This window comes from Mustela putorius, unplaced genomic scaffold (genome assembly GCF_011764305.1).
Source record: "Mustela putorius furo isolate JIRA1106 unplaced genomic scaffold, ASM1176430v1.1 tig00003845_pilon_pilon_pilon, whole genome shotgun sequence".
NCBI lineage: Eukaryota > Metazoa > Chordata > Mammalia > Carnivora > Mustelidae > Mustela > Mustela putorius.
Genome location: NW_025421998.1, coordinates 44,839,585 through 44,865,275, shown reverse-complemented (window position 1 = coordinate 44,865,275; position 25,691 = coordinate 44,839,585). Strand labels below are relative to the sequence as shown.

The following is a 25,691-nucleotide window of genomic DNA, read 5'->3' as shown; positions in this document are numbered from 1 at the left end:
TAAAATTCCTTTTGAGGGCGCCTGGGTGGCTCAGTGGGTTAAGCCGCTGCCTTCGGCTCAGGTCATGATCTCAGGGTCCTGGGATCGAGTCCCGCATCGGGCTCTCTGCTCAGCAGGGAGCCTGCTTCCTCTTCTCTCTCTCTCTCTGCCTGCCTCTCTGCCTACTTGTGATGTCTCTCTGTCAAATAAATAAAATAAAAAATAAAAAACCTTTAAAAAAAATCAAAATTCCTTTTGAAAACTAACCATTAGAAAGATATGTAAAAATGGAAAATCACTAATTAGAAAGTTAGGAATTCCATTTTTCCCTTCATTTTCACTTTTAAAGCTATCCATAAAATATACAGTTAAAATATAAACTTAAGGGGCACCTGGGTGGCTTAGTCATTAAGCCATAATCGTGACCCCAGGGTCCTGAGATCAAGCTCAATATGGGCTCCCTGCTCAGTGGGAAGCCTGCTTCTCTTTTTCTCACTCCCTCTGTTTGTGTTCTCTCTCTCGCTATCTATCAAATGAATAAAATCGTTAAAAAAAAGATATAAATTTAAGCTTGTATTTGCCCAGTTATTAAAAATGTTCTAGTCATACACGAAAGGAGTTTTGTTAAGTTGCTCTAGGTTGTCACTAAAGAAGTGGCTGCACGTTGGTTTCAGAGGCCACTGAAGAAAAGCAGTCATGGACTGCATGTATTCTGTTCCCAACTAAGTGGTTATGTTCTGCTCCTTCTGTCTCTCTGCCAAATAAATAAATAAAATCTTAAAAAAAAAATTTTTTTTAAGTTCAGTTCAAGCAAAAAGTTTTGAGTTCAAAAACAAAACCAAAATCTTGTGATTGGATAATTCTTTTAAAAACTGTGACACATACAGGAGATAAGCTACCAAATGTCTGAATATGGAGGAAGAGCTGGAAAGTCAAGTGGGGCACTTGGGCTGAACACTGAAGAATAGATAAGATTGAGGATTAAAGAAAGGGTCAAATAATTTTCTCAGAAAAAGGGAACACAATGAGCAAATCATGGATAATGGAAGGAACTATTTCCAAGGAATTGCAAACATCTCAATTTGGCTTGGACACAGGTGAGGGGCAATAACAGGGAAAAAGAATATGAATTTAGGTGTGGACAAACAATGAAAGGTTCTTAATACCAACAGCAAGGAATTGGGCTCTTTTTCAGTAAAATAATGACAGAGTAATAGCAATAGAGATTTCAAGTATGAAACAGGTTCCAGAGATATTACAGAGGTAGAACAGACAGCATTTGACAAAAGAATGAAAGCTAAGTGGACAAAAGAAAAAGAAATTAAAGATGATGCAAAAGTGGAATTCAGGTAAGAACTAAAAGGATCTGACAGCTTTAAGCTAACCAACTTTCAATATCTGCACTGATTTGTTTATGTCAAGGGAATTTTTAAAGTAAGACCAAGATACTTGACTGATACAAATTTATTTTTCATGCTAAAATGTTTACAAATTTTATTCTGTCATACACAATTACAAGAGCAACAGTTACAAGTAATTAAAAAAATAGCACTTCTATTCCTTTTACTAATATAAGCATATTTTGTTACATGAACAGCAACAATAATTACAATTACAGAACTGCTCAACTTGGAAATTTAGTGTGTTATGATGGAAGCTAACACATGATAATAGCAAAGAGTAAGTGCCCAAGCATAGTCTGTCTTTCTGTATTATTCTTTATTCCACAATTAGAATCATGGACTAGAATCTACCCGGTAATGCCATCATTCAAATATGTGACCAATCAGATCAAGTCAGCAAGCATTTTAAATCCTTCTCCAAAATCTTACTTTAGTTCTACAAAGGAAATATACAACAAAACATAAGGCATAACTCGCTGATATTTTATGCCTAAAAAAACCATTACATAATGAAATTATGCATCTTTTGTAACTTTGCATTTGTTCCATCTCACACAATAATTAAAAGATGAATAGTACTTACTTACAGCACTTAGAATCACCTGACCACAGCTGATACAGTATCTCCCAGACTTCTAGTTTCTAAAATTCTGGGGGAGGTGGGACAATTTGAATAGTAATAGTCTACATGGTAGTAATATTACCTCTTGGCCATTGGCCCAATACTAATCCTTTTTGTTTTTTAGTATATAAAATATGCTGAAAACATTTCTCTTAAATACATTTCAATTAATGTAATTAAACAGAAGGCAACAATTTCCTTCTAGAAGAGCTATTAAGCTATGAAAAACTTTCCAAATATTTGTTAAATTAATTTATGGAATATTTTTAGGGTCAACACAGGTATTTAATTTAGAGCCTGTGCTAAACATGTGTAAAAAGAACTAAAAACATGATCACACTCATTTTTTAAAAAAATGGAAACTAACATTTTCATCCCTATAGTAATTTTATAAATATATCACTTGCTTTAATTCAAAGTAAGGATAAATTTCAAAAATCCACTGTGAAATTTACATTCTCACTAAGCACAAAAATGCACAAATATAAGTTCTAATCAGAAATTTCAGCTAAGTGAAAATTTTTACTTTGAAGTAGGTAGATCTGGGATACAGAAGTAAAATTTTTGATCGAAGCACATTACAAATATATTGTTTTCATGTAAAAATAAATTTTTTTAAAGAAATAATGTCTAACAGTTTTTTTAACCCCATCTTCTCAAACACCTATATTTTCCTTAAAATAAGTTTCAGATAAACATCTCATTTAAAATCTGATTTTATAAAAAAGAGAAATAAAATTTGATTATTCTTGGATGTATTTGAGTCAAGTAGTTGCTGCTTTCAGATATTATGACCTAAAAATCATGACACTATGATAAGTAACCTTCAGTTTGCAACCTAATACTGTGAAATTCAATTCATACTGCTTACCAATGAAGTCTGATGTATATTCGTAAATTTAAAATTTTCTCTTTTAAAAAGAAAAAAATCCTGTGTAACAGAGAAGTATGAATTTTAAAAACCTTAAAATTCATTGATAAACCATTTGAATCATACCAAAGATCTACAAAATAATAAAGTATCCTAATAGTATTTTTAAAAATACTATCAAAAACCTCAAACTCTTATATATTAAGTGAAACAACCAACATATTTTTACAAACAAAACATTTTCGAAGGCTGGAAGGAAAACATGCTAATTGTAAGAGCAATGATGTTTGGGTCAATTCCACAGGTTTTGAATCTCAAATCTGCCACTTCCAAGTTTATGCATATTTCTTAACTGCTCTAGAATTAGATCTCCTCAGATATAAAACAAGGGGGCATTGTCAGTATCTACTTTCGAGGGCGCTTCTGAGTAATAATCAGATAATGCACATAAGAAATTACTACAGTATCTGAAACAGTAACTAATAACTATTTGTTATACTGAACAGTGACTTACTTGGGTTCAAGCATCTAACAAACTATTTTATTAAATGAAATAGAATCATTATAAAGAATTATTTAAGAATTTTTTAAAAATTGGTATATATAAGAGAGTTGGGGACATGCCCTGCAACAAAATACCCAGATCTGTATTGCAATAATGATACTTTTAATTGTGTTTTGGCAATCATTTTCTGTCTATTTAACACTGTACCATATCACTTCCAAACTACAGATCTAAATTTAATTTTACTTTGTCGTGAACTCTTACAGAAAATAATTATCTCACTGGCCTAAACAAACAAAAAGGCACAGAAAAACTGCTCACAAATAAAGCCACATTTACAAGTTATGTACTATAGTAAAGATGGTTATCGAGCAATTTCAAGCAATTTTCCTGGTATCTATTTTTCACTGTTCTTTTAAATCTCACATACGTTAATCTCTACTATTTATAAATAGACTACTCCAACAACCTATCAGCTATATTGTTACTGGAATGATCAAGGAGTATAAATTTTAACAGAAGAAATCAGCTGTCAATTATGCTATACCAAAATATTGTACAAAATATTGTACAAGGGCTCATTTTTCATTAGGAATATATCAGGTACCAAGTTAAAGGTACCCAAATCTTAGACCATCCATATTATTTTGATTGTCACTATTAACTAAGTGTATGTTGTCTCTGAGTTTTAATCATACTAACCTGAGTCAACAGGGCTTCCTAGTAGACTCTTTTAAATGACAGAGCACATACATGAGAGACCGAAAAACTAGGTTTGGCCCCAATAAAACTATTTACAAAGTATGTGATCTTCCACAAGTCCCTTAACTTCTCCATGCCTCTCCTTCCTCTTCTAAAAGATGAGGATCCTAGCACAGTTTTGTTTGACTCACAGGACTAGAGAAATTATATAAAGAAAAACACATGGAAGAGCTCTAGAGAAGGGCATGTTAGATACATGCAATATCAATACCCAGGGACTTTGTTCTAATATTGGATCTGGTTAGAATGACCAGTCTATTAAAAGTGTAATTTAAGAGAAAATTATTCTTGAGAATATCAGAAAAAATGTAACATCTTTACCATATCCTTTGAATAAGATCTGAGAGCAGTTTTAAAAAATGTATTGGTTATCTACCCTATCACTATGTAAGAAAAAATTCACTAGACAGTGCTCATTCGTTCTTCCCTGTGTGTATGTTCAATGGCTATAATTCTATCTCACCTGAATGTATTTTGGTAATTTTATTAATTTAAAGCCTGTTTTGTTCCAGGCTTATTCTGATAAGTTGCTTAAAAGTCTCTGGAAGTAGTCACAGATGATCCTTTTTTTTTTCCTCTACTACTGGTTTTCATTTATTTTATATTCTAGCCTTTTCTACCTTATATTTCATGGAAACATAGGTATAATAAAGGGTTTTTAATTTAAAAAATGAAAAAAAAAATACTCACAACTAAGTCACTGAAAGCAAATGTTCCCTTACTTCGTCTCCTCAGTAGAATCCATACATGCACTCTAACAGGTTACCAGAACCACAAATAATTAAAAAATACATTTAATTTACACTACATACTTTACCAAGGTTAAAAGACACAGAGCAGAAAAATAAATCAGGATTGATTTCTCAAGGAGGCATATCTGAAGGATGATTTTGAAAAAACGAATGGTGATTCTGAAGTAAATGGGACATGAGGACAAGGAGAGAACAACAGAACAGAATATGATAAAAATTTTTCAAATATTTTATGATTTTACACAGAGAGTCACTGGAATACTCTTATCTCTAGGTAGAAAGGTGACCTGAGAGATGTATAGAAAGACTCGGAAGCCCTAAGATAAATAACTGTTGGCTAAAGTCACAGGATTAGAAATTTTGAGGGAAAAGATCTAGATAATACTCATTAAAAGATGTCAAAAGACAGAGAATGAGGGAAAATGAAATGAGAATGAACTGAAAAATAACAAACAATATATGAGGGAAGTGTGCAGCTTCAAGGAGAATGAGTAGTTAAAAAACAGAAGAAAAACACATTAAGATTGGTCTGACTAGTAGGTCTATAACAGATGTAATGGGGTGATTTTAATAGCAAAGATGGATGTGCTAGCAATGGACTGAGGTAAGACAAGCAGTAAAAAAAAAAAAAAAAAGAAAGAAAGAAATTTGTGCGTTCCACCCATTTAAAATATTCACTCAGGAAAACATGGAGAAAATGATATGAAAGCTAAAGGGAGACCTGAGTGTTTCAAGGCAAAAAGGAGGCTTCATTCGCTCTAAATAGTTAAAGTTTGTGTGTTACAGCTGAGAGAGTCCGACTGATAAAGACGTATGTTTCAGACCTAAGTTAGGCACTTTGGGGGACGGGGAACCTGACTTCTGTCACAAGGGAACAGAAAGAAATTAATCTCAAGCCACTTATTATTTATTTATTTATTTTTGGTATCACAGTCGGCCCCTACCCTCAGTGGTACTTATTTACAAGGTAATCAGAAACTTGTCAGGTGAAAAGGCAAGAAGTCCAAACGGAAAATGGTATTGAAAATATAAAACAGCAAAGTGAAAAAGTTAGTAATTTACACTTGAAAACAATTTTAAATAAAATCCAAACGAAAAACTGAAAATTTTAAAATGTAACTGCTAGAGGCATGGTATCCATGTGATATGTAAAGTTACTAAATTTTTAAAAAGGGTAATATAGGTTTTATTTTGATATTGCCACCATCATTTAATGACCAAGATTTCTTGGATAACTTCTACCAAAGACATGATTTCCTCCTTAAAACAGGCATAAAATGGATGATGGGGGTGACTTGGGTACCTAAGAGTTGTGAAAAGTGTCTCCACAATTTGTTAGCATGAAAAGCAACATTAAAAAAAAGGTGGAGCATCAAAATACTTTATTTCAAAACTACTTTATGCCTATTCCCATATGTAATTGGAACCAGACTCATATTCTATAAGTTTCTGAATTTCATTTTCCTGTTTTATTTTTAAGAGCAACTTACTCCACTTTGTACTTTATTTGACATTTATTAAAGCTGTATAAAAGCCATGCACAGTTTATTTACAGTATTGTACATTAACTATGTTTGAGGACTACACAAAAATTTCACAAAACTTACTTATATGAAAAGATATGTGAAAATGGGGCTTTAAAAAATTTTAGGTACAGAATTTTGCAATGATTATTTTGGTTTCTAGTGTTATGCAAGCACTAGCTTGAAGTAAGACTGACAGAAACGTGCAAATGAGTAGAATTTCAACAAATGAAAAACTACAAATGTTCTAGCTAAAAGCTAAAATATCTTGAAATACTACTATGTAGCAATGGAAATTTATAAAACAAACCAAAAAAAGGTTATTTTTTGAAAGTCTTTCATGAATAACAGGCTCTCAGTAATTTTCTATAAAAACATTCAGAAATAAAGTTTCTCAAATTCCGTTCATCATCAAAATTATGTTTCCAGTGGTGACTGAAGTTGTGAATTGTAAATAATTATTTACTGTCCCACATGGGAAGTCTCAATGTTATCCTTTGGGGAGAGGAGGAGAAGAAATCAACCGGCAAATTTAGATTCAAGTAAAAGATCCTGGTACAGATACCATGAACACAGAGTAGAGTATTGCAATAATGTACAAGTCCACATACTTTCAACTGTACCCCTACAATGGAAATGTAAACTTTAGGTTTGTTCAATTTAAGATCTCCTATTAGGAAGTAAGTACCTCATCCTTCAGAGTTCAGGAAAATATTAATAGGGATTTCTTCTTCTCCATTGGCAGCTCTTTCAGTTTTTACTGTTGTGGCTGAAGTACATTTAGATACTCAGACTGCCCCAACTGGTAAGTTGTGTTCCTTCCACAATCAACATACTGGTACCTCTCCTGCGATATCTGTTCAGAGTGTCCAAAGTACGTTGTTGTCACAGTAACTCTAAAAAAGAAAACAACAACAATAAAACTGAAATGGGGAGAAACATCCAACAGTTACATTAAAAAAGTCTTCCAAAGTGAGAATACTTTTATATAACCAAAATTTTCTCCTGAGAGAGACTGATTAATGGTAACTTAATATTGTGGACATGAGCCTCTTGGGGACTACTTCCCCAACAGGTAACATAAATGCTGGTTTAGCCAGCCCTACTCAAATAATTATACAAAACAAATATAATGTTTCCAGGACACTTATCATTAGACAAAAATATGTAAGTTCATTTCACTTTTAAAAATAATTATATACAGGCCGCTGCATGGCTCAGTCAGTTGAGCGTCTGACTCTTGGTCTTAACTCAGGTTATGATCTCATGGTTGTGAGATCGAGCCCTCCACCCAGCTCTGTGCTCAGCACAGAGTCTGTTCAGATTCTCTCTCCCTCCTGCTCACTCACTCTCTCAATCTCAAATAAATAAAAAAATAAAATCTTAAAAAAAAAAATCATAGTTCTCTCATCACAGGAAAATGTATTCAGATGTCAGTTAATGGCCCAAATACCAAGCCTATAGCCTACAATGTTTTAAGGACTTTGAGTAACACCAAACTTTCAAACCAGTAACAGTACTTCTCATTACTGCTGAGGATTTTTTTTTACCACAGGCAGCAGAAAATTGGAGGCTGCGCTCTGCTCTCCTCTCTAATCCACCCACTTCCACTTTCTAGCATTCCTGCAAGGTCCAGATTCACTACTTAGGGGCCATGTCATCCTTCACCTCTGAGCTCCCCACTGTCTCATTTGTCAAGTGAAATAATATTTATTCATCTCATCACACCTTTGCAGGGTTTAAAACCCAAATGAACTGATATTTGTAAAGCTGTTGTATATGCTATAAGCCAATGTTATAAATCTAAAGTTTACCAAAGAAAATCTCAAGAAAAACTGATACTTACTGCATCATGAGTACTATGTTATGCACTTTGATGGATATCAGTGTACAGAAATCACTGTTAAAAAGAAAAAACAATATGAATAAATGCAGGCTATAATAATACAAATTTAAAATCATTTAATTATGATTCCTCCCATATTAGAGCTAACAGAGATACTATAAAGAAGATATAAAGTGGCGCACTAAGTGGCTCACATGGTAAGCATCTGACTTGATTTCAGCTCAGGTCATTATCTCAGGGTCCTGGAATCGAATCCAGAGTCAGGATCCCTGCTCAGCAGGGAGTCTCTTGTCTCCCTCCCTTTCCCCCTCCATGTCCACCCCCGCTTGTGCATGTGCTCTCTAAAATCAATAAATCTAAAAAAAAGAAGATACAGCATTTATTGATCAAACATTTTCTATACGTCAAATAATGATAAATATTTTCATGACTTTTCATTCTAGAAACAGACCTGCTTTCCTACTACAGCAGTTGTAGAGTTGTTTAACACAGGCTACAAATAATTGTCACTTTTTATTCACCTTTTGAAATTGTAGTGAACAGTCTGTTACTCAGAATTCTGTTAGCCTGATTATCAAAAGATGGTAAAAATTTATCCTTTTTTTTTAACTTAATGAGAGTCAATAATCAGACCCAAATGAAAAGCTTCAGAACTTCAAACCAACAAGAGTATTATAAAGTACTAGCACTTTCAGTTTTCCAATACTAAAAAGTCAATACATACTAAAGTGTATGAGAATACGGTTCTCAGAATAATTAGAAGGTGACATGGTATATTTGTCTTAATTCTGAAAAATCAGTAAAAAACAAAACTAGGTATATAGGTACATAATGCACATAATAAATATGATATATGTTGGCACAGGAGAACAGAAAGAGATCAGTGAGAGGCCGGGAATATTCCAAATGTGGTTTCTTGACTGCGAAGATGGCAGGTAATTCAGAAGATATCGATACACTTTATTCCTCACTTTATAATCTAATGAGAGAAGATTATTAAAAATCAAAACTTACTACATGTAACTCATTTCCTCTGCTATGACAGTAGGTACTGTATAATCAATCTGAAATGCAAAAAATGAAAGTAAGCCAATTGGAAAGAGGGGCAAAGCATCAACTATTTCAGACACCTTTCACAATTTCAAAGAGTTTAGAAATGTCTCCCTTTGCAAAGTTGCTTCTAAGACTTTCTCTTATACATGGAAGGGACACATGTCAAGGTCAAGTTTTTGAGGAAATTCTCCCCTCCCTCAAGTTAATATGAGAGACAAAGTCAAGACTCATTGAACTCCTGTGAAGTATCTCATGATGGAAGCTTACTTGTTTCATATCCAGTGGGCCAATATTGGTTATGTTGTTTAAGCGTGCCTTTCCGATAACTGTTTTTGAAAACTGAACTTGTGCAGTGATGTTTTCAACTTCAACAGAATAATAGTTATTGTTTGTTATATTTAGTGTGTTCTGCAAAAGAAACAAGACAGAAAATGTATAAGCATACCAAGTATGTATTCAAAATTAATATTAAAAAGTAATTTCAAAAATTAAATAAGACTTCAGCTTTGGCCATGCTTCAGTTATTAGGAGGAAGAAAAGTATTGCCAAAAATAATATAGGACAGACATTAAATGAACTGATTATTTGGGTTTATGATGAGTGCTATATTATGCTGATAATAAACATACAATTTAAAAAAACAGGCCCAGAAAATGTACATTATAGGAATATACAAAATGAATGTTAGAAAATGTATTTGTGGCCTTAGCAAAAATTCTATAACAATAATTTTTAAATTTCATCTAAATTTTTGCTGAATGTTAATATACAGGTTATCTTTACAGACATTATCAGTAAGCTACTTCTTATTCTATTACATACAAAGATGACCATTTAAAACATTAAATAGTACTTTAAATAAATTTTGTTTAAAAAGAATTGGTATTTTAACTTGTATATAAGTAGAAATTTCCACTGGGTTCCTTTGAAGAAGAAATAGGATAGATTCAAGTCTGTTTGTTGGAAAGAAATGGAGCTACATCATTTCTATTCTTAATAAGTGGGGGAACTTTTGCAATTCTAATTCACAACTATTATCTCAAATTATTTTAGAAAACGGCCAATGAAGAAAAAAATGTTAAGTCAAGAAACAACAGATAAAAAATAAAACATCTGAAACAGTCATCATGAAAGAATATCTACAGGAACTAAATGATAAATCTTAAATATTTGTAAGGCAGATTGTAATGGTTACCACCTATACAAAGAGTCCTTACAAACTAAAAAGACAAAGCCTTAAGAAAAAAAAATAATAAAGCAAACAAGAGCAAAGCATATTGAAGAAATAAATCAAAACAGTACAAATATAAATGATGAGAAATCATTTAGAAATTACTTAGAAATTCTCAAATTCATTTAGAGTTGGGAAAAAGTTGTTTTAGTACAAAAGGAATATTGTTTTATATTCATTAAACTAGTAAAACCTGTAGCCAGCAACAAATCCTATTGCTGGCAGGGATATGAGCAAAAGGGTCTATTTTTACATTCCTGGAAAACATGTGAAGTCTTGCAGCCATTCTGCTAAGAAATCTAGCAATAGCCATTAATATAAAAATAATGTATATCCTGTGACCTAGCAATCGTACTTGAGCATTTATCCTAAAGAAATAAAAACACTGGATGTTAATGACAACAGTGGCAAAAACAAACAAACAAAAAAAGACTGAAAATAAACTAAATGACCGGCTATAAAAATAATGACTGAATAGTACTAAAGCATTACATGGACTATTATGCAGCCCATTAAAAAGAATGGATTAACTCTAAGCCAGAAAATTAGGAGAGATTTCTACAAGGAATTAACAAGTGAGAAAACCAAGATGCATAAAATATGTACATATGAAAATAAGTATTAAGAAAAGCTAAATGTGGGCTTATAAATTAATATGAACATGGAGAAAGATGGAGAATGGCAATTATGGGGTAAGTGAAAAAGAGAGAAACAGTCTCAGTAAAAAAGGATAAAAAGAGAATATGCTAGCAATCAGTGATTTTTATGAGCACATTTATTTATTAATCTAGTTATATGGAGAATTAAAATTCCATAATGTAGTAGAAATAACCTTTATCTAAATATATAAAAGTTTCATCTACTTAGCTCTTAATACCCATGTCAATTTAACTTCTAGACACTATAGAAAAGGGACTGTTTATTTGAAGTCAATGGGCCTTCTGATACAGGCCGAAGAATGGGATGCAGAAAAATCATGGACTCCTTTGTACATGCAAATAACGTTGGTATGTGTCTTTCTCTGAAGTGCCCATAGCTATTAAAGGGATCAATAACGAAAAACTGATTGACAACAAAAATACAAGAATTAGAAAAAGATGTATTGAGCATTAGAATTACAAAGAAACATTAAGACAGGCCAAAAAAAAGACAAAGTTTGGTACATTTCAGACATTTTGTTGCTGAAAGCAGTGAGAATCCACTTAATCTGTAAGTCAAGAGACCACAATCATTAGCTTTTAAGTAATGATGATTTATTATCAAAAACCTTAAAATGATCTGTGATCTTTAGTTAGCAAATTTGTATTTAGGAATCTATCCTATAGCAATAACCTAAAATGGAAACAAAGTTTAAGTACAAAGATGTTTTCGGAGTATTAGTAAAAGCAAAATTAAACATCTATTAAGAAATGGTTGAGTAAATGGCAATACAGCCATATAGAAGACCATGAGGGCCCTTAACATGGGAAAATTTAGTGAGCTCTCAAGGTAAAATATCCGCGTGTATATGAAAATATCCTGCTACATTTATAAATGTATATGTGTATACAAATGTATATATGCATTATTAGCAAATATATGTATATATTAATAGGTCTAGGTAGCAGAAGTAAAAAGACATCAAGGGTGTCAAATGTATAATGGTAACATATTCATAAGCAGAAAGACAAATATTACTGTAACAGAGAAAGTAGTAAGACTGTCTATTTCTCATTTTAAGAAACAAAAGTAATATTATATAATTCTGTTTTCCAAAATACTGACAGAGAACCTATGAAAAACTCAACCTTTTATCTCACAGTTTTCCAGTCAAACTTAATGTTTATCTAATATGATAATGCTATTTCTTATTTAATGTTCTGTCTTTCTCAGTTAAATGTATCTCAAAAAAGTGGGAATTCCTGAATAATTACTGAAGTATGATATTTACATCTTAATGCACTGATATATAAAAGGGAATATCACATGACTTTTATTATACATTTATAATATTTGATACTAAAACAAGTTCTGGAGATTGGCCAAGAAAATCTGGCCACTTTTAAAAAACTGTACACAAAGAAAAATACATTCCTCATTCCAAATGGCTGTTAAAATGAGAAAATACTCAACAGTAATTCTCTAGTCATATGAAATTGACTTACAATTAGCACTGTGTTGTTTTATGTACATGTTTTTTCCACAGATACTTTTTTTTTTTAAAAAGCCCTTAATCTGATTAACAACTTTTGGTGCTAAGCAATGAGAATAAATGGACCCATGGAAGTTCTTTCTTTCCTTCAATTAATGAGTAATTTCACTTTAACATACCATTTCTCTACACTCCTGTCCCTCCAAACCTCTCCCCTCAACTACAACTAGCTTTATCTCTACCTCCACCTCACGCATACAGTACCACCTCTGCAAAGAAAACCAACTAAAGTCCAGTATCACTCTTCCAAACAAACCACTGCCACACAGATGCACTCTGAGGCCTGAACCCAAACATAATTGCTAATGGCATAACCAATACATGTTCCTTTTTAATAATTCAGTGGTTTGCAAACCATGCTTCTTTTCAAACAAATATTAACATATAAACAGGTAGACCTTCTCTGAGGTTTTTTTGTTTCCTGTTTTCAGGAGTGGGAAGGCTGTAGAGTATTAAAAACGAGTGTCCAGGAAAACACTGCAGATATTTTCCCACATACTAATTTATAAGAGAAATCAGTCTCTTGTACTTTAAACGCCATAAAGGAATAGTCTGTTAAAATGGCAAAAACTGTATGTCACCAAATATAAGGAAAAGAAAACGGTACATTTGTCACATTTATAGAATCAACTATTTTAACATTTTGCTAGGAATTAGTTGGAGTCAAATGTTGAAAAGTAAACAGATTGTAAATGTTTTTCTTTTTTTTTGCCAGCAACTGTTTGTTTTACCATCTTAAAGGCAACTCCAAATGCTAAATAATTCTGTATATACAATTGCCAGTAATTATTATTTGCCATTTTCAGCAGAACTAGAAATGATAGAGGATCAAAAGCAGACATACAGAAAGCAAACTGACCAGTGTCACATTTAATATTCTCTAAAGGGACAAAGGTGTATATCATAAAGGAATGCAGTCAAATATTTTTAATGTGAATTTGTACTTACCGTGATATTTAAATATACTGTACGCTTTTGAACATCATAACTGACGTATGCTGATTTTACGCCAATGTATTTCACGTCAATAGAGCGAGGGAAAAGGAAAAACACAGCCAATCCAGAAAGGAGCAGACAGACAAACACAGAAGCCATCACATACAGCTTTCTGAAAAGAAAAATGAGTATTGAAATACATATGCATCAAAAATTACATAATGAAACATTCAGAGAAGGTATGTTCAACGTCAATTTTTCCCGTTACACTAGCAGGAAAAGATGTATAATTTTACCAACCTTTTACATTATAAAAGTATTTAGTTGGGTTGGATCTGGTCTATTACGTGTTGAAATGTTCTCCTTAAAAGATGTATGTTCCTTTTTGGAGACAGGGATTTCAGGGTTACTGCACATACAACTGTGTTTCCTAAACCAGGCTGCACAGTGGAACTGGGGGAAAAGCTGGGGAACTTTATAAAAATATGGATTTCAAGACTCCCTTCTAAATTCACTAAAGCAGAATTTTCACATGTGGGTTTTGCCATTATATAATTCCCTGAAGTGACTGCTCATCAGAACCCGTGAAGCCCTTAAAAACATAATGACATAACCACATGCCTCATCAATCTCATGAAGTCTCACTAAGACTTTGAGTCTCATCCCAAAGTATTTATGTACTCAGATTTAAAAATATTGTTTACATTAATCAACTCTGCTTTGATGATGTCGTTAAACTGTTTCTTGAAAATCAGAAAAGGGGATAATAGTATGTAGATATAAGAAAAGAAAAAATAAACTTTCCATGCTTTTCTACTCTTCTAACTGCCCTTGAAATGTAGTTCTTCTATCTCTCCCTCTTTATTTCCAATCTCCAGAGACAAAAATTGCCTCTATCTTCAAGTTTACCCTCAAAACTAGGGTTTCAAAATACAAATTTTCCTCGTTTCTCCACCAAGTAACTCTCAGTTCAAAGCCCACAGCACCTTTCTTTCTTTCTTTCTAGGTCTGTGGAAATAATTTGAGTACTCCACACAATTCCCTATGAATTATGAGATTTTCCACAAAGACTGGTGGAAACTATCCCTGGCCTCATGTGGGCTCTGAGAACTGTCCCCTTTGCTCTGTTTTGTGTGGTTCTTTCTTCAGCCTCCAGTACTTTCCTCACATATTATACACTGATCAGTACTCAGTGAAACACTCAAGGAGTACCCAGTATAGCTCTCTACCCTCCTACACCTACCCAGTGTAGCTCTCCACCCTACTCTGACCTACTAACTCCAGTCTTGGACTCCTAGATCACCAATACCATGCATCTCCTCAGTTTAGGGGGAATGCTAAGCTCTGCCTGGATTCTTTCCATTGTGCTGCGCTCTGGTATCTTTTCCTAGACAGTAAGGTGGTATAATCCCAGGGCTTACCTCATTTGTTTTCCCTTTCTCTGTTACCACTGTCCTTGTACTGCCTGATGTCCACTATCTAGAAATATTATTTCACTTTATCTGTCCAGTTTTTTAGCTGTTTTAGATGGAAGAATGTATCTAGTCCCTGTGATGATCCCATCTTGCTTGGAAGAGAAAAATCAAATTTATTTGATTTTGTACTTTTACCCCTTAGTTTTTATGCTAAGGATCTTATCCCTAATGGCATTAGTAAACACTTACTTACCTGGCTTTACGTGTAAGTTTCAAAATTATACTAACATTACTCCTAACAATGCAGCTTTTGAGTGCAGTTCAAACTTTTGTTGTCATCTTTGTCATTTAGAACACATCAGTCAAAATGAAAATATTTTCAAGTCACTTAAAGTTATTCTTTCACCTGTACTTATGCCACCAACTAGATATAGTCAGAATCATTAGAATCATTTGTTTCAGTTTGTTTCAAATTTTAGGAATTTTTTTTTTTTTTACTTCGGATTTTATCTTTTAAGTTCTATTTTTTAAAAACGTACTTCTAAACCCCAAATATAAATACATATACATACACATGATCATCTCACTTGCTTACTATTCCCTCTTCCAAGTTCCCTCCCAAACTCTGAGAGTAATCATTTTATTAGTCTTTGGTTTATCAATCCACTGTTTCTCCCTCCTTCTCTGTATGCACGTGTGTTTTCAGATAAAAATGTACTCTGGATATCAACTCTAGTAAAATACAGAGTTCTTCCTCATTTCATTTTATCACATATAGACTTAGCATAACTTATTCTACCAGAACCTTATCACTGGCTATTTACATTATTTCTAGTCCTCTGCAATTACAGACACTGGCACAGTGAGTAACTTACATAAAAGCCGCTTACTATATTTGACAATTATCCTTAGAAAAAAATTTTCAAAGGAGAATTCCTGAGCCAAAAGGTAAATGCGTATGTAATTTTCCTAGATAACAACAAATTCCTCTTCACTAACAAGTTATGAGTATGCCAAACAATTCACTGTCAAAATTTGGAGTTCTGCCTAATCTGACAGATAAGAAATGTATTTCACTATTGTTTTAATCTGTTTTTCTCTTATGAGCAAGACTGAACATCTTCTCACATGTTTAAAGGAACTCTATTTCTCTTTTCTGGACTACTCGTTCATGGTATCTGTAGTAAGGTGCAGACATCACTTCCCAGTTTGCCATTTGTATTCTGGCTTCATTTAAGGTTTTGTTTTCATCTTGTAAAAGTTAATCTAGGTTTTTTCAAATTAATCTTTTCTGTCTCACTGGATTCTGAATCCTATGTAAAGTTTTTCCATCCAGAGATTATAGAGGACTTAAGCCTAATTTCTTGAACATTCATAACCATCTACTATATGTTTTATAATAAAGGGTCAGAACAACCTTTTTAAAATCTTGTTTATTTTTTTTTTCAATGAATATTTAAATAGGCTGCTCTTCTGGTTACTTATTTGGAGTACTGTGGGTAAGAAGCAGGCCAATCTGATTTTCTATCCCTTATAAATTAATTGATCCTTCTGTCTGGGGTCTTTCAAAGGGTTTTTCTGTTTTGTTTTGTTTTGTTTTGCTTTTTACATTTGAAGTCCGGATATAATGTTTTGAAGATCATGGCATGTCTTTTCAATATGTAGGTCTATGTCTTGTTTCACTTGAGGAAGTGGTTTTTGTTTTTTGTTTTTTTTTTTTTAATTTGTTAGAGAAAGAGAGCATAAGCCTGGGGAGTGGCAGGCAGAAGGAGAAGCAGGCTTCCTGCTGAGCAAGGAGCCTCATGTGGGACTCCACCCCAGCACCCTGGAATCAAGACCCAGGCAGATGTTGAATCAACTGAGCAACCCAGGCATCCCCAGGAAGTGTTCTTGAACTGAATGTTTAGTATTTGTTCAGTTTGATTCCTTTGATTTTTCTTCAGGAGCTTCAATTATATGAGTGTTCAATCTTTGCTTATGGTTACCTTACTTTTCATTAATTTGTGTGTGTGTTTTCATTTCCTCCTTTGTAACTTCTCTTCCCTTTGCTATACTTTTCATGGTATCTATTTCCAATTGTTCTTCCGGTCTTGTCTCCATTTCTGAAATTAATATTTCCTAATTCTTTCAGAGGTTCACGTCCTCATGTTATTTAGTCATCTCATTTCTGAGCTTTTCAATTTCTGACTCCTGCATTTCATAGCTTCTACAGTTCGAATTTCTTTAAGAACATTTATAATATTGTTAGTTTTCATGTTTTTCTGATATGCTTCTATGATCTATTAGCATTTTCACTTTAACACTATCTTTGTATGATGCTTCACTGCAATACTTGTTTGTTGCTCATCTTTAAATGAAATGTTTTTGTACTTTTAATAGAAGCTTCCATTTTAGGCGATGAGAATGAGCCAGGGTGGCCTTCCTAGCTTCACTGCTCAAAACTCCATCTTCTATTAAAATACAAAATTAACTGTTTTCTTTTCTTTTTTTTTTGTAAGATGGCCTATATGTATATATACTTCTATAGTTCTGAGATTCTCTCTCCAGTTTTTGAAACTTTTCTTCCGTTTTCCCTATTCTTTCCCTGTACAAAATGGATTCAGTCCCTCACAGGCTTTTCCTTAGGATATGTCTGTCCTACTACAATAGCTTTTGGTGAGTTTTCTTAAGGTCTTTGAGGATCAAGATGGTCTAGTTCCTTCTGATCATAAGGGCCCTTAGTGGATCTCTCTCTGACCTTTTCTGCACTTTCTCCAAGGTGCAGCACACCAAGAGTCCTCCCATTTTCCAGGTTATCCAGAAGTATCTGCTGGAAGTGTTCTGAGTGGGATCTTTTGCTTTTGGGACTTGCATATCAGAACATTTGCTTTGTCTCAGAACTCTGAGGACCTTTAGCAGTTCTTTTTGTTTCCCTTCACAAATTCCACACAGCTGCTAACATGTTTTGATCCTTGCTCCATTTTTAATCTGGGGTGAGTAGGAGAACCTTAACACCCATTTTTAATAAAAATGTTTGTTTCCTACTGCTTTTCTAGGTTTGTCTGTTTTAGTAAATAGATTTGAGAAGATTGAGACACTATGCCACTTTGAAGGCCTTATCCCAATCAGAAATCCTTCTTCTTTTAAATGACGTGAAGCATCGGTGGCATAATTTAAGAACCTGATAACGTTTTTCATTTTAATAGTTAACCTAGAGTGATTATATGTAATTTGAAAAGCAGAAAAATACCCCCCAAATTTGCTATTTTCTTATCATCACTTACGTCCTTCTTGGCCTTAATCTCTGATCGCTATATGGAATCAGTGCCACCAGCTGGTTTTCTTGCCCTAAAAGTAAAAATAGGTTTAGAAATTTATTAATATGATTAATTAAAATATAGTGGCTTTCTATCCAAGTCTGGTTTAGAAGGACCAGAATACCATCTAGCTCTCATCTCTCTGATAAACTGCTCAAAATTTTCAAAAATTATCTAATAGACACTAAATTCCAAAACAAATAATGTATTTTTCATAGCTTGATATCTACTTATGAATACAAATAATACAAAGAATGAGAAAGAGTAATGACTTTACTGAAAAAGATCTCAAGAGGCTCAGCTTTCAGGAGATCTGAATGTACCAAAACTTCTTCCACTTCTATTTCCTGCTTAGATTCTGATTTGGTTACCTGGGTAAGAGCAAAAGAACTATCTGCTACCTTTGTGTCCTGAAATCCTTTGCCCTATACTCCTTGAAAACCAAAATCAATACATAACACGTCTCATGCTTCAAAAGCCCATACAAAATGAGGCTTCCACAACTCAGGTCACACATCTTGGGTTAGGCTATATCCATATACTTTAATGGATACATAGATCTTTAATAAACCAATTCTGCAATCTTATCAGAACTTGACTTTTTGTATTAACTCTTAAAGCGCTACAGTCAAATTCTCTTTTAAAGCTTCCTATAATGTTTCCATTATTCCTCCCTGCCCCTTCTACAAGTCTCCACTCATTTACACTACCTCCCCACGCCCACAAGTAAATATATGTTATGTATGTATGTCTCTCTCCGTATGTACATGTATCCTGTCTTATTTGACGGTATTCATTTGACTAAACTATAATCCTGCTTATTAAAAGCAACCTTTTAGTTACCATGCTGATACAGCTAAATGTGGATACATAAAAACATGCAACTATGCTCACTGGCCTCGTTTCAATCACTAATCTCAAGTGGCCTTTCAAGATGTCAACCATCATACAATTTTCCTAGTTCACACTCTCAATCTGACTCTCCAAAACCACAACTTTATAACTTCAACTCTCGCTTCAAATCTCCAATACCTTCTTCTCTATCCTCACTCTTAGCTCATGATGGGGCAAACAGGAAAAAACTTCCACAAGCTCCCACTACCACATCCACTCACCTTACCTGTTTCTGTGTCCATATACTCTACTTCCCTACTACAAAGCCTAAACTGCAGATGCTCCCCTATGAGAGCAGCCCCCTACACTTGTGAACTACATCTAATAATTCCCCCATCTCCTACATTGTTTTTTTTCTCTATGGATTATTTTCATCAGCATACATTTATTCACTCTATCTTAAAAAAAAAAAAATCCCTTTCCTGACCTCACAGTGCCCTCCAGCTACCGTCTTTCTTCTTCCTTATATATACAGTAAAACTCCTCAAAATACCTATTTTCTCACTATGTAACTTAACTCCTCCTATACTCTCTTGATCCCACTCTGTACATGCTCTACATGCTTATGCAACTCACCACGCTGTTCTTTTAAAAGTCTCCAGTGGTCTCCATGTACATCACCAAATCCAATGGTCAGTTCTCAGTCCTTACATTACCTGATCTGTTGGTAGCATCCAACAGGACCTTACTCTCTCCTACTAGGTGCACTTTCTACATTCATTTCCAGGACACCAGAGACCAAAATTTCCTCCTTCTACTATAGCTGTTTTTCATTGTCTTTGCTAAGTCTTTCTCAAATCACTGACTTTGAAATGTCCCAGTGCCCCCAGGTTTGGCACTAGGGTATCTTTTTTTTTTTTTCTATTCACACTGATAAGCTTGGTGCTCTCATCCAACTCAGCTTCAAGTAACCACCTGTATTCGGATGACTCCAGCTGAGGGCTTGCACCTGAATTCCAGACACTTACTGTAACTACTTATTAAACATATCCACCTAGATGCCAAATACGCATCCCAAAACTTTTATCTCTAAAACAGAGTTCTTGATCTCTCACCAGAAGACACACACAAACCTGTTCTCCATCCTAATAAACAGCTACTCCATTCTTCCAGCTGTTCAGACAAAAATACTTCCAGGGTCATCCTGATTTCCTACTAACCACAATCCATTTCCAGGCTGCTAAAAAAAGCCTATAGGCTGTACCTTAAAAATATATCCAGATTGCTAAAATAGTCCTTTTTTCCCTCCTCTGAGCCAGAGGCACTAATCTTTTTGCCTAAAAAAATCCTTTCATTCTCTGAAAAGATAATACCATCACATTCAAAGCCCAACTCATAAACTTCCCTAACCTAAGGCATTTTTTTAAAGAAACTGGTATAAACTGATCTGTCTTCCCTTGTCACTTTGTCCTTCCACTTTCTGCAGAAATACCTATCAACTTCAACCGGTAAATAAGAATAACACAATAACACAATGTATTTGTATTATTTCTATTGTTTCCACTTCTACTGAAGTCTGTCTAGCCTACAAACTGCACATGAAGATTATTCCCTTCTGAATTTCCCTATGATATGCCACAAACTGATTTTCCCCCCTCCTAAGAATAACTAACTAACTAACTGGGCCATGACTAGCTTCTTACTATTCTTTAGATAATGAATTAAAAATATTAGGTCACCAAATTACTGAAATTGTTCCCAAAACCCAACATATGATTACCACCTCTACTGATTCCCAATAGGTCTAAAAAATTTCAGTCAAGACATATTGCATATCTGCTATTGCAGGTGGGAAAGGAAAAAGTACTAGAGGTAGACTGGTGGTTTTCATTACTGCTTTAGGAACCTTAAGATGTTTCTGGTCTTTTTTTCTAAATGTTTAGATTTACTTCTTTGTATCTCTTTAACTGAAGATAACTAATATACAGTTTTCACTTCAATTCTAAAAGACTTCGGAAACACAGAGGGTTGTGCTTAGATCTATGGGTTTTATATTATTTGTGTGAATGCCTGGAATTACTCTTTAAAGGAAAAACAACACAGTAACACATACCCCTAGGAATTCTTCCTGTTCCTTGACAAGTGGGACAAGTGACACTATCTCTTCCTGTAAATTCCACATACGGAAACTGAGAGACATCTCCACCTCTTCCATCTTCATTATGGACTTCATTATTAAGCAGTCCATTCCTCATGTTTTCAGTTGATGTGACTCCATCATAAGCATCTTCTTTATTTGAATGCAAAGGCAAATGTGAAAAAGACTTTCCCATGTCTAAAGAAAAAGAAGAATCTTACAGTAAATTTCAGGAAAAAAGTATACTCAAGAACATTATGAGATTTTTATAACAACCTAATTTTATGAGATTTTAAAATATGAGATTTTATAACAACCTAATTAATATAGAGCAAACTTCACAGGAATATTCAAATTACTTTCTGATTAGAATTATATTTAATCAAAGTAATATCTGAAACAAGGGATCCAAAAGTCCAAAGTGTTTTTCTTTTCTTTTCTTTTCTTTTTTTTTAAGATTTTATTTATTTATTTGACAGCAAAAGAGAGATCACAAGTAGGCAGAGAGGCAAGCAGGGGGGTAGGGGAAGCAGGCCCCCAGCTGAGTAGAGAGCCCAATAAGGGACTCGATCCCAAGACCCTGAGATCATAACCTGAGCTGAAGGCAGAGGCTTAACCCACTGAAGCACTCAGGCACCCACCTCCAAAGTGTTTTTCTAATAAAATATTATAAATGATATATCAGACTTGTGATGAGAATAGGCTTTCAAACATTAAAATTTTACAAGTCTATACTTTTTTAGGGCTCTCTGAAAATAAAGTGGGCTTCGCTTTTCTTAGAATAAGACAAAAACATAAAACAAAAACATATTCTATCTTTAAACCAATTAGTGCTAAAGCTAAAGTTGGTTTAGGCAAATTATGATTACTTATTATATGTATCACCAGGCAAGTTCAAAGCCTTCAATTACCTCCCATTAAACCTCAGTCTGTACTTTCTAATTGATTAAATTCTTCTTTCCAGCTTATCTCTAAAACGCAGGCCAAAGATACTGAGGGCAAAGCATCCCATAAAGGGAGGCAAACAAGCCCCTCAAGCAGTAAGGGGCCAGCAGGACTGATGCCAAGACAATGGTGGATCTGACCTTTACCACCCACTTGCATGTACCCATCCAGTTTCGTCCCACATTTTCCTTATATAAACTCAAAAGTATTTTCTGCACTTTGGAGACAGTATTTTGAGACCTCAGTCCCCCGTCTTCCCCATGTTGGCCTCACTGAAATAAATTCCTTTCTTATTTCACCACCACCCCTTTCTCTGCTTTTGGATTTTTGTCAGTGGTGAGTGGCTGAACCTGGTCTGTTTGGGACTCCTGGAGCCAGGTTTCCTTGGGCCTAACCCCTGGTTACAAGTTCAAAGTAAGTTTCAGTCTGTTAAAATTCATGCCCCTTTGTGATAAATAAAATCCACAATTCTTCTCATTCTCACATTTCTAGCCTTAACATTTAAAACATAAACAACGCAAAAACCAAATCCTGCATTTTTTTCATTCAACAGTTGGCACACTTAAAATTATGAAATTAATATTCAAAGATATTTAATAATTCACCAATACAAAACAGTAAAACTTAGTACATTAATTTCCAAAATTTTAGTATGATGCTATCAAAAATAACATGGGTAAAATTTAAATTTATATTTAATATAAATTTTAAAACAAGTAAGAATAGGTAGTAGTAGTACCTATAAATATCATACCTATAGCAAAATAACCTCTGCAGGGAGGTAATGCAATAGCACTGCAGTTGAGTCATACAATTTTAGATTTTTTTTTAAAGATTTTATTTATTTATTGGACAGAGAGAGATCACAAGTACGCAGAGAGGCAGGCAGAGAGAGAAAGAGAGAGAGAGAGAAGGGAAGCAGGCTCCCTGCTGAGCAGAGAGCCCAATGCGGGGCTCGATCCCAGAACCCTGGGATCATGACCTGTGAAGAAGGCAGACACTTTAACCCACAGAGCCACCCAGGAGCCCGGAGTCATACAATTTTAAGGATGAAAAAGAACTTAAAAGCCATATAATCCAACCTGCTGATACTGTGAGGGAAAATGAATAAAACATTTAAACATTTTTAAAAACATTTCTTCTCTTCCTAAATTAGACCGTCTATCTTTTATCAGTTCCTAAAAATGGATTATTATATAGACATTCATACAAAGAGATGAGCATTTCTTTTAAAAATTCTAACTGAGGGACGCCTGGGTGGCTCAGGTGGTTAAGCTTCTACCTTCTGCTCAGGTCATGATCCTAGGACCCTAGGATCCAGTGAGTTCCGAGTTCCACATGGGGCTCCCTGCTCTGTGGGGAGCCTGTTGTTTCCCCTACTTGTGCACTCGCTCACTCTCTGACAAATAAATCTTTTAAAAATTAAAAAACAAAAACAAACAAACAAACAAAAAAAACCCTCAATGGGGTGCCTGGGTGGCTCGGGTTATGATCCCACCGTCCTGGGATCAAGCCCAGCATCAAGCTCTCTGCTGGGGGGGAGAGGAGGAGCGGCTGCTCCCCTTCCCCCTACTTATGATCTCTCTCTCTCTCTCTCTCTCTGTCAAATAAATAAATAATCTTCTAAAAATTTAGAAATTCTCAGTGATTTGAGTAAGGAAAACTGACAACAATTCAAGTCATACTGGAGTACCAAAAAAAGTTCACTTTTTAATACTGGCATGCCATCCAAGTGTTGGGGATCATTCAAACATAGTGTAAACAGGAGAATAAAAAAATTATACAACTAGCAGACAAATATAAAAGTGTAGAATGATGAAGATGCTTATTTTCACAATTTTATTATTAAAAATCTCCATATACATTGTACATGTTAAATTTAAAAACAAATGAGCTTGTAACTTTTGCAAATGCATTATCTTCTCTTGGTTTGTCTAATGACATTAAGTCCAAGCCAAACCAACACATGCCAGTCACAGGTGGTTCAGGGGTGAATTAACATCACTCTCCCCACACAGTGACCTATGTGAAGTATCAGTTGGACAGGGACTGAGCGCCTCAGCAGTGTGGCCACAGAAGCATCCTTTCTGGGATCTCAGTTAACACACAAGGGTAAAATGCATCCCACTAGAATGCTTTGGTGGGGAGATGAGGGGAGACACAAGGCAAGATCAAGTGTCTCTCAGTCTGGGCCTGTCTTCTATGTGTATCTAACAGATGTCTTGATGAGTCTGCCTTTAACAGGTGTTTCAGCAAGACTGACTAGCACCAGACTTCGTCAGATACCCCCCACCCTCCCTATCGGATTTTCCTCACAGTGTAGAAATATTTAGCCACTTCTATTCCTGGACACTCGCTGGTTTGTTTATCATTAGGTGCTAAACCCCCTTCTCTTCCCTGTATTCAATGTTTTTATCATAATTTCCCACTGAAAACCCAACATGGATCTAAGACAGCAAGAAGAGATGAAAAAGAAAAAAGAAAAAAAAGTACAGCACTCCATCCAATTTAAATGGGTCACTATCTTCTGTGATAACGAAGAAAGCCAGCACCATTCCTAAGCTACATAAACAAGACTGGGTACACAGCCTACTCTGTAAAGGTTAAAGATAAGATCAAGGGAACCGTGCGAGAAAACTCAAGAAAAGCAAAACCTGGGGCCACCTGGCTGTACAAGGTGTGGGCGCCTGGATCAACCTTATGCTCTGGGCTTGGGCCAAAGCCTAAAGCCCCGTCGGCAAGAGGCTGGACCCCGGTAGGAGGTGACACAACAACCAACAACGCCATCAGCCAACCCTGAGCGCCTCCTCGGTGCCCGAACTGGCCCAGCTCCCCTGCGGCCTCTCCGCCCGTAACTCCCCGTCCCTCTCCGCTCTTTCCAAGGCGCCGCCGCACAGTTCCACTCCAAAATATGGACCGAGGGGCTGCGCGTCCGGGGTCGCTCACCAACACTCGGGTCGCTGCGCAGTCCCGAGCTGCTCCGGAGCCCACAGGCCCGAGGACAGGGTCACGGGGTCTGCCGTCCGGATCGCGGGGGTTGGAGCGACAGGCCTACAAGCGCCGGGGTACCGCGGATTTGGGGCGGGGGAGGGGCGGCAGGACGACAGCATCAGCTGAGGCCAAGCGCTGCTGCAACCTGCGTCCGCACCTGCGCAGAGCGCTGTCGTAGGAAGTGAGTGACCTAGGAGCGTGCACTACGCATGCGTCCTCCCTCGACTCGGCTAAATCCCGGAAGCGCAGCGGCTGTGACTGTGCACTCTCCGGGTTTTGTTACCTAGGTCTTTCAAGACTTAAAGGTAAAAGTCTAGCCCTGGAAAATTTAAAAGCAATAGTACCACCTTTTTCCGCCCTCCCCTATTAGGCCTTTTCCTTTTGCAAAGGAGGAAAAAA

The 25,691-nt window shown here is 35.2% G+C and overlaps 1 protein-coding gene across 1 annotated transcript; it reads right to left on the bottom strand.

The window, feature by feature from the left end:
• Positions 1–1,428: 1,428 nt before the first annotated feature.
• Positions 1,429–25,383, bottom strand: TMEM106B (transmembrane protein 106B). Its single transcript, XM_004743428.3, has 8 exons — positions 25,248–25,383; positions 21,333–21,554; positions 18,353–18,416; positions 13,687–13,846; positions 9,584–9,724; positions 9,278–9,327; positions 8,264–8,317; positions 1,429–7,313 (listed from the first exon to the last, which is right to left on the bottom strand). The coding sequence occupies exons 2-8, from the start codon at positions 21,550–21,552 to the stop codon at positions 7,175–7,177; spliced, it is 828 nt and encodes a 275-aa protein (XP_004743485.2). The 5' UTR covers positions 21,553–21,554; positions 25,248–25,383; the 3' UTR covers positions 1,429–7,174.
• Positions 25,384–25,691: the final 308 nt, after the last annotated feature.

Coding starts and splice junctions, on each gene's coding strand:
- TMEM106B (XM_004743428.3), bottom strand. CDS start 21,552: ATGGGAAAGTCTTTTTCACATTTGCCTTTGCATTCAAATAAAGAAGAT. Junction 18,417..21,332: donor AACAGGAAGAATTCCTAGGG/GTATGTGTTACT, acceptor TTTTACTTTTAG/GGCAAGAAAACCAGCTGGTG. Junction 7,314..8,263: donor AACATAGTACTCATGATGCA/GTAAGTATCAGT, acceptor TTTCTTTTTTAG/AGTTACTGTGACAACAACGT.